The sequence below is a fragment of the Anas platyrhynchos genome, chromosome 7 (assembly GCF_047663525.1).
Source record: "Anas platyrhynchos isolate ZD024472 breed Pekin duck chromosome 7, IASCAAS_PekinDuck_T2T, whole genome shotgun sequence".
Taxonomy (NCBI): Eukaryota; Metazoa; Chordata; class Aves; order Anseriformes; family Anatidae; genus Anas; species Anas platyrhynchos.
The window spans coordinates 4645001-4660021 of record NC_092593.1 but is presented as its reverse complement, the minus strand read 5'-3'; the positions used below and the strand labels follow the sequence as shown (position 1 = coordinate 4660021).

General features: G+C 41.8%; 1 protein-coding gene across 33 annotated transcripts in view; it reads right to left on the bottom strand.

Annotated features, from left to right (window-relative positions):
- Positions 1-3825: 3825 nt before the first annotated feature.
- GTDC1 (glycosyltransferase like domain containing 1) overlaps positions 3826-15021 on the bottom strand; it is a 178596-nt gene continuing 167400 nt past the window's right edge. For 28 of the 33 annotated variants that reach the window (XM_027459203.3, XM_027459209.3, XM_027459210.3 and 25 more), the window contains 3 exons: positions 13103-13173; positions 12317-12408; positions 3826-4962 (listed from right to left, as the gene is read on the bottom strand). In XM_027459203.3, the coding sequence (XP_027315004.3) occupies positions 4879-4962; positions 12317-12408; positions 13103-13173 (247 nt within the window). In that variant the 3' untranslated portion in view covers positions 3826-4878. The remainder of the gene's footprint in view (positions 4963-12316; positions 12409-13102; positions 13174-15021) is intronic. The other 5 variants (XM_027459204.3, XM_027459208.3, XM_072040408.1 and 2 more) reach the window with 2 other exon arrangements.

The window sequence follows — 15021 nt, the reverse complement described above, 5'->3', positions numbered from 1 at the left end:
CCACGGAACCTGCTATTATGGAGTTAAAAGAAGTTCCTTTCTGCTGGCTTTTCGAGGAGTGAAAGTGTGTTTGCAATTTCAGTACCAACTGGATTCAGTCTAACACTTGTACTTAGGATGAGAAACATTTTCACGATACCAAAATTTGGGGGAATGGGAGTATTCCTGGCAGGAAGGGAAGGAGAAAGTATTGGTTGCGAGGAGCAGCATTCCCAGGGCCTGGGCTCCTCGCCTTCGCTTTAACCCCTTCCTCGGCGCCTCGCGGGCTGAGCACCGCCAGGTTTTAATCCCTATTCCCACGTCTGCAAGGAGGCTCTGTGATGAATAAATAATGAATCGGAGATTTTAATCAGCGTTATGATTTCTGAAAAGGCTAATTATCATTGTTTACAGACAGGCCTTGCCAGGGCGCTCCCCTTTTCGCCTTCAAAGCCCGAAGGGTTAAGCCCTTTGCGTGCATCCTCCAGCCCTCACCGCCGTCGCTGCGCTTCGGTTGTTTTTTTTTTATTTAATTTTAATTTTTTACTGATTGATTGGGGGCCGTGTTCGGAGCTCGGACACCCGGCCAGCCGCTCCACACCCCGCTGCTGGAAGTCCTTCTCCTTGTTAGCAACCCTCCTTACCAGCGGCTGGCGTTTGCGCCTCTGCCTCCCTTCGCCTCCCCTCTCTGCCTCCACCACCGGCACTGCAGCCCCAGGGCTGCTGGAGCAACCCGGGGGGCTCTGCTCCAGCGGCTCCTTCCCTCCCTCCTTCCCTCTCCTCCTCCCCCTTCTTCATCTTCTTCCTCGTCTTCCTCATCCTCCTCCCTGCCGCTGCCTCCACGCAGGGTGCGGGCAGAGCCACAGCGCAGCTCCACAGCCCTCGATTATCAGTCCCCAGCAACAGCTGTGTATATTCGCTAAGAATGTAAAGAATATCAGAAGATAATGCAGCATTGCTATTTATTACCCTATAATTAAAGTTCTGACAGTGTTTCTATTATAAAACCTTATTTGCAAGGGTTCATAACTCAGAGGCAAAATTTTCCTCCAAGATGAAGCCTCGCTTAGCAGGCTGAATCACTTAAAAAGTATTTCAGTTAAATAAGGTTAGCCTATTAGAGGGTAAAATTCGCAAGGACTTTCATTAAGGTGCTCATTTATATCTGTAAATAAAGAATTGCCGAGGCCCCAAATCAAGGATATAGAAGAGGAAAATATTTTTGCAAAATCAGGGATTGATGGAAATGTTTTAATATAATTCTCTAGGAAATTATTCCCATGAAAACAATTTGTTTGAAAGAAAATGCCCTCGAGCCTTTTCCACACAAACTAGTCTTGGGCTAGTACATGAGAACCAAACTTAAAAGTGACTATGAGCAGAAATGAGACCGACTAATTCATTTCAACTGTCCTTACTGGAATAAGAAACAAAGAGTAAACAGCTCGAACGGGGAAAGGTGAATTTAATTTTCAAGGCCCTGTAACTTTTAATAATCTGAGGAACAATATGGGAGGTACGTTCTACCCTCCCAGTTATCCTGAGATAAATTCATTCAAGATTTATATTGGTGTAATAGAGAAGCAGAATTTGCTCCATGGCTTCTAATGAACTGCTGGCTCGGTCTTTAAAAATGCAATTAGAAAAATCTAGCCTCCTAATTCGGAACAGCTTTGAGCTAAGTCAGAGGTCTCAGCGCTGCGAGCGCGGTTGAAGCTGGGCTGCCGCGCGGCTCCTCGCGGTGCCTGCAGCACGAGAGAGCGGGGCCGGGAGCGCTGGAAACGCTTTGCAAAAAAATAAAAAAAAAAAAAAAAAAAGATTCCCTGGTTATTTTAGGATTTTCTTTTCCATTAGACGGCAAAAGACAATTCTCATGTGGAATAAACCTGTGTTTCCTGTGATCTCCAACGCTAAGACAAAAGGATTGGGGGATTAGGTGCCTGGCCTGCTATTGATGCAGGAGGCGAGGAGCCGTCTGGTAGGAGTCAGCGAAACCCTCTGCGCTTCAGCCGCGCGCCGCAGCTCCCAGCAAAGGGCTTGCAGTCGCGGTGTCAATGCAGGCGAAACATCAATAAATATGAAAGTAAGTCGGGGCTAATTCTGTCATTTTACTCTTAAGATCAGGTCTGTGCATTCTCAGATTACTCATGTGTGGAGGAACAACGGGACCGAGATCCCAATTTGCCTCTGTGACCTTTTGAAGTGAAGGCTTTAAATGAAGCAGCGCAGAGCGGCTGGCTTGTTTGATCTTTGCAAACTGCGAGCCAAAACTCCTCAGGTTGTTTCGGTCTGCTGCGGCACCCAGCCTGGGCCGGGGGGGAAGACCACCGGGGGGGTAACAGGGCCTTGGCCCACCTGAGGCCTTCCAGTACCCCGCTGGTAGAGAATCCTAAAATGGGCCGGGCTGGCCCCAAAAACCAGGCCAGCCTCCGGGACCTAGGAGACGCGGCAAGGATGTTTTCATGCTCCCGACCAGCTGTGTATATTCACTAAGAATGTAAAGAAGTATCCGAGGATAATGCCGCGTTGCTATTTATTACCCTATAATTAAAGTTCTGAGAGTGTTCCTATTATAAAGCATTATTCGCAAGGGTTTGTAACTCTGAGGCAAAATTTTCCATCGAGATGAAGCCTCGCTCAGACTAGCTAGGAATGGTTCAAGTGTCACCGATCAATAAGTGAGACAAAGCTGGACATCACCTCGCCGAGGAGCTGGGTGAGACCTCCTTCGGCCGTGGGCCTGGTCAGGATGTGCTCTGGAGGCACCATCAGTCTCGAGTCAAAACCATCGGGTTTTGGCGTATCACATCTCGTGGCACTATGTGCGCAGTCTGTTCGCCACAAGCCATGGCATGACGTTGCAGCATCTCCTCTTTCCTTTTATTGGTTTGGAGAGTGACTCGCTGTGAAACTTGGACCGAGTCACTTTAATCGTACCATGCCTCAGTTTCCCCAACAGTAAAAAATTTGGTCTAATTTGTTCTTGCTGGTGCAAGGTGTGATAGCCTCGGTGCAGATTTATGATGCTGTCAGATAGGAAATGCAAGAAGTTTTGCTACTTGGCTCTAGCAAATGTGACTACCACACCCATGCACGCTTCCCTGAGAAGACCACATTCAACATCTAGAGCCAAGTTGGGCTTTGATCGAGCAGAAACAGGGGGAAACCAACATATAAGACAGACGATTACTGCAAAATTACAACTCTGCAGTGCCAGAAAAATATCTGAACATTTACCATTTGCCACTGGATCTCCCTCGGCTTTTTGACTGATTAATAGAGCAATTTTAAAGAGAGCTACTGCCTGCTCACACTGCGAAAGGACAATTCAGCATCTTGATGGTGTCAGAAAAGATCCTCTCCCCGTGCTGACTGGGAAGCCAGGAGCTGCATGCGTGCCATGGGATCAGCCTGAGCCTCTCCTCTGACATGGATGCAGTCCTAGAGCCCCACAGATTTCGGGCAAGGCTGGCACAGGAAAGATGCTCACCATCTCACCAATGAGCTCAACATGCTCACCAAGTTTGCCATCGGGTGACAGCCTGCTGGCCCGGAGAAAGAAACCACCCTGCCTGGTAGGAAGGAAGATGAAACCATACCTGTCCGTCAGGAGAGGTCTCACCAAGCTTTACATGGTAATGACTTACCAAGAATCCTCTTCCTGCTTCTTCCCAGAACGGAGCTGAAAATCTTGGAATTGTCAGAACATTTTATTATCACTTGCAAAGCAGATTCTACTTCATCAGATAAAGACACAATTGCATTCATTGACTCTGACACAAGGATATGCATAGTGATAAACATACAGATAGATGTACACACTTATACATGAATGAGATATGCTAATTAAAAATTGCAGTGGGCACTTTATTAAAAATTTATTGTACAATCTACATCTTCAAAACATTTTACATCAACAAATATAGCAGCTTGACTGCTGGAATCATAAGTGATTTATCTTTAAAAGACTGTATTTGTAACTGGATGCAAAGATTCTTGATGAACGGCCGTTACATTTATACTACTACTTTTTATTGGGAGTATTTTGACTGTTATCTGTTTGTTCTCCATCCTTGAGAGAAATAAAACAAGTGTCTCAGCTTTCATTTTATCGGATAGATGGCACCATGTAGCATATTTCCCATGCTAGTTTGAATTACAGCTGTTTATCTTTCAGCTTTCTTTAAGATTAATTAAATGCAAATGTAACTCCGCGAATCATGGGATTACCTGCCAGACCCCTTATTAATACCTTCACTTAAAAACCCCTGTGCCAGAGAGTCATTAATTTGCAAAAAGAAAAGTGCTAAAGCAGCCCTTTGCCTACAAACAATTCAGAGATGGCTGCCCAATTAGTCCGGTAGCACTCGGATCCTCCTTTCAGGCCCTGTGGCCCTTTGAGGACACAATAAGGCTCCAATGATAACCTGGCAACCTAGGTAGAAACCCAGCCAAGTGTGAGCGTTTGAAGCTGCAGCTTGGCTGCCATCGTGTCGGCGAAAAGAAAGAATTCAGGCACCATGTCATCCAGTACAAAGGATAAAAACAGATTCAACCGGAAATTCAATGTGGCACCACATATGGGATACATGAGTGCGGTTATACAACAGGCCACATATTTTTTTTGAACAGTCTCCTGCATGTGATGCCGAGGACATGTGTAACCATCATAACGTCTCTAAGAATCTGTATTTAATTTGAGCTGGGGTGGTGGCAGGGATTGGAGATCTGAAGCCGCCACAGGTTTGTGGCAGATGGCTCTGTGTCAGCTATGACAAGCAGCCAGGCTCGGCTTCCTCTGCAGATTTTCTTTTCTCTCTGATCAGGTAAATATGGGCACACTCTGGAAACTTCCACAATTCTGCCTGAGGCTGCAAGTTTGTGACTTAGCCCCATCTGTCACAAATCTTCCCTCGGTTCTGTTGCGAGCAGAGACCTGAATTTACCACGGAGCGCTGCCCAAGAAAAGCCAGCCATCTCGCCCTACGAGGAAGCAGAGGAGAGATCACACGCACAACGTCAGCGGCTGCCGCAGAAGGGACGTCTCCGGCCTCGGGAGGAGCAGCGTGTGTGGAGCCACTCGTCCTGGGGACCAGCCCCGCCACCGTGCCCAGCGCGGCCCCGAGAGGCAGCGGGAGGCAGCTGGAAGTGCCAGGCCGGATCCAAATTGAGCCCTGTGAAGTTGGTGGCAGCCCTGCTCCAGCCCTTCCACCACCAAATGACACTTTTACTGGTGGGCTCTGCAGACACAGCAAGGACCGAGCGGGCCTGACCTGCCCCTCGCACCTCAGACCTGGCAGAACCAGGAACCGGCAGGAGAGAGCACCTAATTCCCCTGTGCCACCATCACTGGTTCGGCTTTTGGCCTCTACTTCGGAGTAACCTCGGAGAGAATCAACTCCACTCCTTCTTTTGGAGGGGGGTAAGAGTGATAACTCTGCAAAAGTCTGGGCATTCATGTTTTCAAGGAACAGAACATGATTCAGTCAACAGTTCCTAAATATGCAGAGACAAAATCGTCATGAGTAGCAAAGTTTTCACAGTAAGCAAGATCTTTGTGTGAAGAGACAGCACAGTAAGTGTCAGCAGCACTGCAATATCTTCTATGATACAAACATTTTTGTTTCCTGTGTCCTCAGAGTAGAACAGAAATATTTAATTTCTGTGCTGCCATCATTAGACTTCAGAGTTAACCTTCAGAGTTCAGGAAGGATGGTTCACCCGTTCAGACCTCCTGCTTCAGGATAGCTGGAGTTCAAGCAGGCAGTACTGATTTGGCATGCATTTTATGCACATTCTTAGAATTCCCTTAACAAAATTAAGAATCAATGATTATTATTCAGCACAAAACCTGAGACTTGGAGTGCGAGAAAGCAGAGCGATTTACAGAGCCAAATTGTGTCAGGTCAGCCTTACTCTGTGACCCACCTCCTTCCTCCTGTAAGTGAGTATTAGGGAGGAATCAAGGTGGAAAGCAGCTTGTAGTAATTACTTTTGGAGCTCAACTTTCAAACTCCAAGCACCTTTCGAAACCACCATCAAAAGACAGCATTGGTATATGTGAACTGGGTGCACTGTGAGGCCCGAGTCAGAGCTATATAATACTCCTCAGTAGGGTAATAGTATTTCCTTGAACAAACTGCAGTTTCTTTTATCAGCCTTTTAAAACTCACTTCTTTCTTTCTTCTGTGTTTAAATAAAAACATAAATGTTGGATGTGAATTTATGCAAGATACCCTTCCACTAGGAAAAGAAGGTTCAGAACACATTGAGCAACCACAACACTAAGAAAAGAGCTTCAGGTTTTCTTTCTCAAGGTAATGCAGATATACTTTACTAAAAAACAATTATTTTTCATGCATTTTGCAACTTTTCTGTCAATCTTAATTCCTTTGACCCATTTCTCCATCTACCATTTTGCAGTGGCTACGGTTCATCTACTTTCTAAAACTAAACTGGAAGCTATCTATCAATGTTATAATAAAAAGTTCAAAGTCCTCGTGTTGATGCTGAAAGATGCACACAGAACTGCATTCTTAATGAATGCTTTCTTCCTGCTCCATAAGCATGGCCAACTGCTACGAGCTGTAGACCAGGATTTTCAGAGAGCTTAAAGTTCCTTGATCTCTTGCCTTTCAGAGAGCCACAGCAAGGTAAGCCCTGAGAAAAGATGGAGTGGGAGCTTCTGCTTCCAGCAAACAGCTCAGGAACAAGGAGATACTCAACATAATATGTTTGGCTCCCAGAATGACCTAGCAGGCAACTTTTAACAGCCCCTGCTAGCTCATTGCTTCTACAGAGAACATCCACACAAGCCAGCAGAACTCACTCTACCAAAGGTGTTTTTGGACCCACGTGCAGTTTGTAGACCTTAGATTGACCTAAACTGCCTAAATTGTGTCCGTGGTCTGGCAGATTTTTCTACCTCCTAATCTAGCTAGGTGTTTGACTCTATCAGATATATGGGAATGAAAAATGTGACGGCTTCAGTCTAACCTAGATACAACCCTCAGCAATTTAATCCATCCTGCTGTGAAGCTGGCCCTGCTTTGAGCAGAGGCTGGACCCAGATGACCTCCAGAGGTCCCTCCCCAAATTACTCTAGGATTCATTATTCTAAATAAGTAACCAAGGAATTCTTTCACATAAAAAATCCTTGACTCATACATTTTACTTAGGACCCATCCTTAGGCAGCTCTTCCTAGCACCAACAGAGATGGGAGGGCATGGAGGCAGCATTTTCTTCATTTTCTAGCTGCTCTAACCTTCCTATACTGGCTCTGAGAGGCAGATTTAGACCATCTCTGAAACCACTTTAAATTATTCTCACTGGAAATTGAGCATCACAAGAGGAAAATACAAATTTCACACCTGTGCTTTCAGCCTACTTCTGTCCTGCACCTAATACCAACCAGGTATATGAAGCAGGAATTCAGCACAGGGCCTCCTTCTTTCCCTGCAAACTTGCTCTGCCACCAAAAGGAAAGTCAGCACGATGGGTGGGAATATTTGTACTACTCACACAGCCTGGAGAGCTCTAAATTAACTTTATCAGCTTGGGACAAAAGATCTGGAGAACACTGTAAGCAAACATCTGCTCAATATACATTCACGGTTAAAAAGTAAACAGTGTGTTTGGCTCCATAAGGAGCAGGTTGAAAATTATCACAGAGTACAACACATCACATAAATTGATGGCATGGCCTAGAATACTCTGTAAAGTAATGATCACACCAGCACAAAAACAGCTCTCAAGCATCAAAATGGCTTGAATGATAGGTGGTAAGAATATAAACACGGGATAACATTCACAAGGGGGGACTGAAAAGCCCAGGATACTGTAAGTGTTTGACAAATGTTTACAAAATAATGAATGGTATGGAAAAAATGGAGTGGGAACTTCTGCTACCAGGCGAATGACTCAAGAACAAGGAGACAGTGCAACTGAAGGTGGGACACTCTGAGCCAACCGAAGGAAATCTTTTAATGCCTATGTCTGTAAACACGGAATGAACTGCCTTGCTACAGAGAGCCAAGAAAGACAGCAATGGAGGTCTCCAGGGGCCTGAATGTCAAATGGAGAACTAGTACGCACAGCATGGAAATACTTCATACTAAAAGAAGAACATGCAAGATTATAAAATCTCCAACTCCTGGGTTAAGACCAATCTCTAATTCTAAAAGACCAAGAGAAGACCTTTAACACCCTATTTCTACCTGTGTCAGCCTTCTCTCTGATGCCAAAACCATGATATTAAAGTAAACACATGACATGCTGATCCAGAGGGGCAATTAGCATCCCTATGGAAAAATGAAGTTTTCAGGGAGTTTTTTCAGAGGGTGGTGAAGAAGTAAGGGCAGAGGCCTCCTCTCTGGCCTGTTCAAGGTCTACAGTTCTTGAACAAGGTCTCTTCAAGAGCTATGAAGAAATTTTGTTCCTTGCAATGGGGCTGAGTGGCTGATGCCACTAGCATGGGACTCTCCCAGGCCCCCACACGTCCAGTTCAATGTAACCTCACTGAGCTGCCTGCTCAAGTTGCTGAGGAGGCCTCCTGCCACCTTCCTAGCTGTGCCTAAATATTAAAGCTGGATCACAAGGGAACTCCCACCTGTTTTCCTGAAATAGCAAATATATTGCTTTATCTCAAATGGAACAAAAAGAGGGGAAAAAACAAAGAAAAAAGTTTTGTTAGAACAGCCCTATTCAGCCAAATTCTGGGACTGGAAACAATTCAGATGTCTGAAGTCTAACAGGGATCCTAATTTGATTTTACAGCAGTTTAATCCCTTTGAATTCAGCACAGTTCCTTATCTTCTACAGTGGTGTAAGAAGGAAAAAAAATCACGCCATGTGTCTTTTCATAGGCAGGTGAGCTTCTGTAGTGTGATGGAAATGAGAAGATGAATGTCAGAAAGTGGGCCAAATTCTTTTCTCTGTTAAACAAGCATGAGTGAGAGTAGGATTTTTCTGCAGGAACTGAAGCTGACAGCATGTCAACCAGCACTCATTCAGCTGGGAGGGCTGGGAGAGATTATTTAAAGTTGTCAGCTCCTTCCATGCCTGGCTTTTGGCAACTCTTCTTGTCCCTTTCCACTGTATACTCTTTATACATGCTGTTTTAAATTAAGAAACTGAAGTGAGGGAACTGAAAGGTAAACTTAAAGAAAATAGTGCAGAAACAAATGCTTTGCCCTATTTATTTATTTTTTAAATCTACGAGATAGGACTCGGGGAGCTTGCAGACCCTGACAGGTCTTGTGGTGCGCTCCAGTGGAAACTGATGCCCCGTTGTTGTTATTTGTTTCATTTTGGCACTTTGGCAACCACAAATAGCCAAAGAGGAACTCTTGATTCCATAAAACTAGAACAGAACAAATAATTGATAACAAATGAGGTTTTGTTTTCAACAGATCTTGATCTTCTGTTAACAACTGGTAGAAGGCAGCGTCGAAATGCAAATGAGCCGGCCCTGGGTGCTGTGAGAATACCCAGGGTAAGTAATGTATCATCTGGAAAGGTTTCTCTAGGTGCTTACATTAGGGGCATTTTTAAAAGTCTGCCAGCATGAATCTGCTCAGTGGAATTAAGCTATTACACTTTAATACACGGGTCTGTGCATTTTCACAGGGATATTCGCTGTGTCTGGCTCCCTAACCTGGCTGCCCCACTGCCATTCATCTTCCCCATGCCCCCAGCTTTGTCAGCACAGGCACTGAGGACAACTGGAGGAATAACTGCTTAATGAGACTGCTGTCTGCTTACTACGGGTATCCTTAGTAATAAAACACAATGTATGAAAAGATAACCCAAAGTACTTCTGATGCTGATTACCTTCTGATCTATAAAGCAGAATCCCCAAGCAGTAAAGAAAAGCATTATTTGCTTTTAAAGCAGCTTTACGTTTTTTCCAAGACCATACAGCTACTTTAAGAACTGTGGTAGGGAGCGTGCCAGGAAGGTTTCTGAACGAGAAGTAGCTAGTTGGTATATATTACCGTGGTGGGGGCCCTCTTCTATGCCACTATAGCATATACTATTATACTATTCTGAAATAAGTGGGACCACAGTGGAAGCACTGTGTGCCCTTCATGATTTCACTCTTTTCAGCTTCCAAAAAAGAAGCATCATTCCAACCCTGGTTACACATGTCTAAGTTAGCATCTTCCTAGAAGGTTTACGGATAGTTTCATTGCAAAATAAAGACTTAGTGTACGTGGGTGTAGGTACAAAAGACAACTCTAACAGTATTCTCAGAGCTGAGCCAAAGCCTATTAAAGACAACAGGGATCTTTTCAATGGTATTCACAGGTTCTGGATTAGGCCCTGCTTTACTCATTTTAAAACAATCCCCATGCAGCTCAGTTCCTACCTGTTGCAGACACTGAGCACTCAGGACATCTGATGGAGCTGCACTGTTCATAGCACACAAGACCATTTGCAAAGGATAGAGTAAGCCCCCCCATTTCTGTAGTTGCACCCTGGCTACAAATAATTCCAAGTTTTGTGTTTTCTTTTTGTTGTTGTTGTTTTGTTTTGTTTTGTTTTTAAAGTATTTTTTTCCATAAGAGAATCCTTAAAGTAAATCAGTATTTTGGTTATGGGGCTTGTGTGGACACTGCCCTCTGTGCCGCATTTTAAACCCATACTGCTTCACATCAGTATTTGACCTGTCATTCTTTCCACTTTTGGTGTGCCAGCCCTGGCTTTTATTTAGGAGCTGGGGATCCACAAGCATAGAGGAGATCCACGTGAGCAGAACTGTTAGCTGAACTTGAAGCACTGGGAAATGTCAAGGTAAACGTTTAAGGACTGCTTCCCCTTTGAAGCCACCATGTCTAACTATACAATACTATTGACTCAAGAAGTAATGCTGAGCGCTGGAAGTGTTCAGTCAGCATTTTAAACTATTATGAGCTACCTTCTGAACCATTGCCAAGTTAATAGACAATGAAAGATAATGAGCTTGAAATTGGGTGTTAAATTGCATTTTTGGTTCTCTCCTTTTTTCTTGAAGTTTAACTGTTTCCTGCAGAAACAACATCATCTTTGATGTGTCATTATGTAAATGTCTATTTTTAGGTCACAAAAAAAGTCAAATGCGGGCTAAACTCTCCCTCCTGCTACATGTGTGCGCAAAAGGGTAGGGAGGCACACGAGACGCAGCAAGACCAAGACTTTCTGGTCCCCAGAGGGAGGAATGTGGAGAGATGAGGTTAGGTCTGCTGGCAGCATGAGCCTCCAAATTAGGAAGGAGATTACTCGACTCGCTCGTTAACAGTGTGCCTGGGTGGCTTCAGCCAAGGAATGCTCGAGGAGAGACCGCTTTTATATTGCACAGGTAATGCAAGCAGCATATCTGCCTACGCGCTCCCTCGAAGGACTTTCAGGTGAATCCAGGTTTTTACAAATGCTGCCTGAAATGCCTCTGTCGTGCAGGGGTAATGTGTATCTACCCTGGTCACGATGCTTCCAGGGCTGTAAAAGTTATAACTGAACAGAAAATGCTGTAAGTTTGCATATCAGCATGCAGACAATAGCAGTTATTTTATAAGAGCAGTATCGTGTAATAATGATTTTTCACTGAAATAATATAAAAATTAGTGCTCTATCTACATAATTAAAAAAAAAAAAGTGATTCCTAGCAATATAAATACACATCTTGAGAACACAGAAGTCAGTCTAGCATTGAACACTTGATCAAAATTTGAATGGAAGGTTTATCACTTAAACTGCATTTTCTCTACATAAATAGCTGCAAAGAATAGGACATGATAAATACCAGTAAATAATGCTTCTAATCAACTTTTTTTTAATGCTCAACATAACTCAAAAAGCAAAGAATTAAAATAATCATAACTATCAAAATAATTCAAATAATTCCAAAAGGCAGAGAAGTCTTACCTGGTCCCAGTCACCTGCATGTTTTGAGGACTGCAGATTAAATTAGGATAGGAAGGTAGGTTTATCCTCATTAGTATAATTGTAGGATCTTTCTTTTATTTTCCTTTTAAACTAATGAGTTACATTAATCCAGGTTCATTTTTATAAGCCTCTTGGGTCCAAATGTAAAGGACAGTCATTTTAGAAAACAATAAATTAAAAAAAAAAAAGCATGTAGCATGCATTAAGTGCACGTATTTCATAAGACCTAGGTTAATACAACTGGCATCTAGTTTAATTAATCCTTGTTAGTGTAACGACTAATATCCCTCCCTAGCATGTTTCCTTTAAACATTAGTATGTTAATTAAATGTTGTTGTTTTTTTTTTTTTAATTTTTTTTTCCTTTGTACTTCAATATGGCATTATATCACGTAAAACTGTTCTGAACAACTACCTTATAGAGATGTTTCCTTACAATATCTGGTCTCTTGCAGAAATTCTGAAGCCTTTTAAAAAGCTGTTCAGGTGTAGAATACAGATATTCAGCTGCAGGAAAAACAGATACATTTTTAATGAAACAAAAACCTCAAAGCACACACTCGATATTAGTCACTTTACTAATTAAAAATGCATATTGCTCTGTGCCGCCTCGTGTTTTACATTATTTAAGCATGATTTTATAAGGTTACCTCAGCTCACAAGGATGTTTAATGCTAAATAAGACTGTGTAGTTGTGCTGTTTAGACATCTCCTTTGGGTGATTAAAATACATTATTCTAATGTAACACAATGCATATGTGATACATTTAGTGATGAGATTTTTCAAAGAACTGGTGCTACATTAGTGTGTATCCTGTACCACGGTTGCATACTATTAAGTATTAAATTGTTTAAATAATTTGGTGTGATTTTCAGGCCTCTTTTTTTTTTCTGTATCTCAAAAAAATCTGCAAACCATTGCAGCATCACTGACCTTTTAACAAAAATCTATCATTATGGGTTGTGTATGCTAACAATGAAGAATGCTATTTCAAAACTTGCTTTTGTGTTATCTTAAAAGAACAGATGGCAAATATAAACTTCGTCTAATGTATTAAAACACATAAAATTTTCCTTAACACTAACATGTTGGCTTGCCAAATAAACAATTGCTTTTGCTCAAGTTTATTCTCAAACTTTGTATTTTAGCGTGAATCATGTATTACTTTTCAGGAAAAAGAGTGAGCAGCAAAGCAGCTACCTGGAAATATCTCCGGGTACACCAAGGCCTTGGGACACAGTGGATAACAACCGCAATATACAGCTTCAACCCTGAAGATTAAAAATAATAAAAGCATGAACAGGACACTGGGGAGCCAAAAACTTACTTTGGTGCAAGAGCATAGAGGTTGACTACATATAGCACAAGTAAAGCATTTTTCTGCTCAGCAGCTCAATCCTTCTAAATGCCAAAGTTGCTCTTTTTAAAGAAAATTTTATTGATCATATGAATTACATAGAACAGAACAGCGAGCATATGTTTTGTTCGCTGAATAAATCAAAGCGCAGCTCTGCATTTTTTTGTTTTTTAAATACTGTTTAACACATTTTATAATCAGCAGACAGACACATGTAACAACATGGTGAAGTATGGACGGCTTTTCTTAATAATACTGCAGAAAAACAAGGGCATGCATACGCGCATTTGTATATATGTGTACGTATACACAGATGCACACAATCGCCCTTACCTGGCAGAGCAGACACTCGTTCAACTTTCCAAGTCCAAAGGTTAGAATTAAACGTAGCCTAAGAACAACTCGCAGTATGCTTTGGGCTGGGATCTTTTAGCTTATGCACATGCATCAAATGATTTCCTTTATTTTTCAGGTCATAAACTTTTCTTTTTAAAAAAAAAATAATTAATAAATACTGATGAGATTCCCCTGCCAAAGCCTGTTATGTTTTGTGGATTTGTTTTTTTAAGGAAAAATTTACATATCTTTTGTAACATCAAATCCAGATATTTTATAATTGCGACACAATGGCACGAAGTTTTCTAGTAGCAATTCTAAAGAAAAGCTATCCGATTCCTGTTTGCATTTTAATAACTGAATGGGTTAAGGCATCAAGTTTTCAGTTTATTTTTTTTGCATAATGACCATTGATCTGACATAATGTCCCTCTAAAGATACAACTGTAATTTCTGTTGGCCAGAAATTACACACTGAAATTCAAAACACTTCTTAAAATATGTTTATTTTATGAGAGTCTTTGAATTTCCTCCAACATGTTGACCATACGAGGACTTTATTTTTAACTTCAGTTTCCCTCGGTCCCCAGAAAAAATCCGAAATCTTGTCAGTGTTCACCTTTTTTATTTTCAGTGACAATCCAAAAGGCTCTCCCTACGTTCATGCACACATTGGCTTTGTTACTTTATTACAGGCATCCAATCCAGTCCATACTGAGCCCTGCTTTCTTTAGCTCTACTTGTTTTTCAATGGGCAAAAAATAAAATAAAGAATAACACAGTCAGCTTTCATGCTACAAAGCTATGCATATCCACAAAACCCAAAGATACACATTTCTCTGCAAATGCTTTTGCTAGGCAATGATTGCTAGTTTTTCCATAAACTTAAATTTTGTAATTTATGTTTTCATTTTTTTTTTTTTTTAAATAACATATGCACTTCAGATTGCATTTTAAACATTAACAACGATTTCAAAGTGTACATCGTCTAGCACTATATTTTTTACCAAAGGGAAATGTTTCTGATGTGTGATTTAATTGATGATTTCAGTTCTTAAATATTGTGTCATATGTCAAAGCAAATAGATTTTTAAAGTTTTCTTTAATCTAGGAAAAAAAAAAAAAGAGTGAAACTGTGGACATTTCAGTAATAGCTCAGATCACTAAGTTATGTTAAAATATTTGCTTTTTAATCGTATCGTCTGCATGAAAAAAAAGAACAGCTCCCTAAAACAAAACTGCAGGCCAAGATGCAATCTGAGTCATCATCTGAGTATGCAATTTCCCCCTTACGAAAATCCTCTATCAGGATCATGAATTAGTAAAAGCAGAATTTAATGCTTCTGTAGTTTACTGGATAAAAGGTGAAATTTGGAAGTCTTTCGTTTGCAAATGATCCTATTTGCATACTAATTTTCCACCTTTCC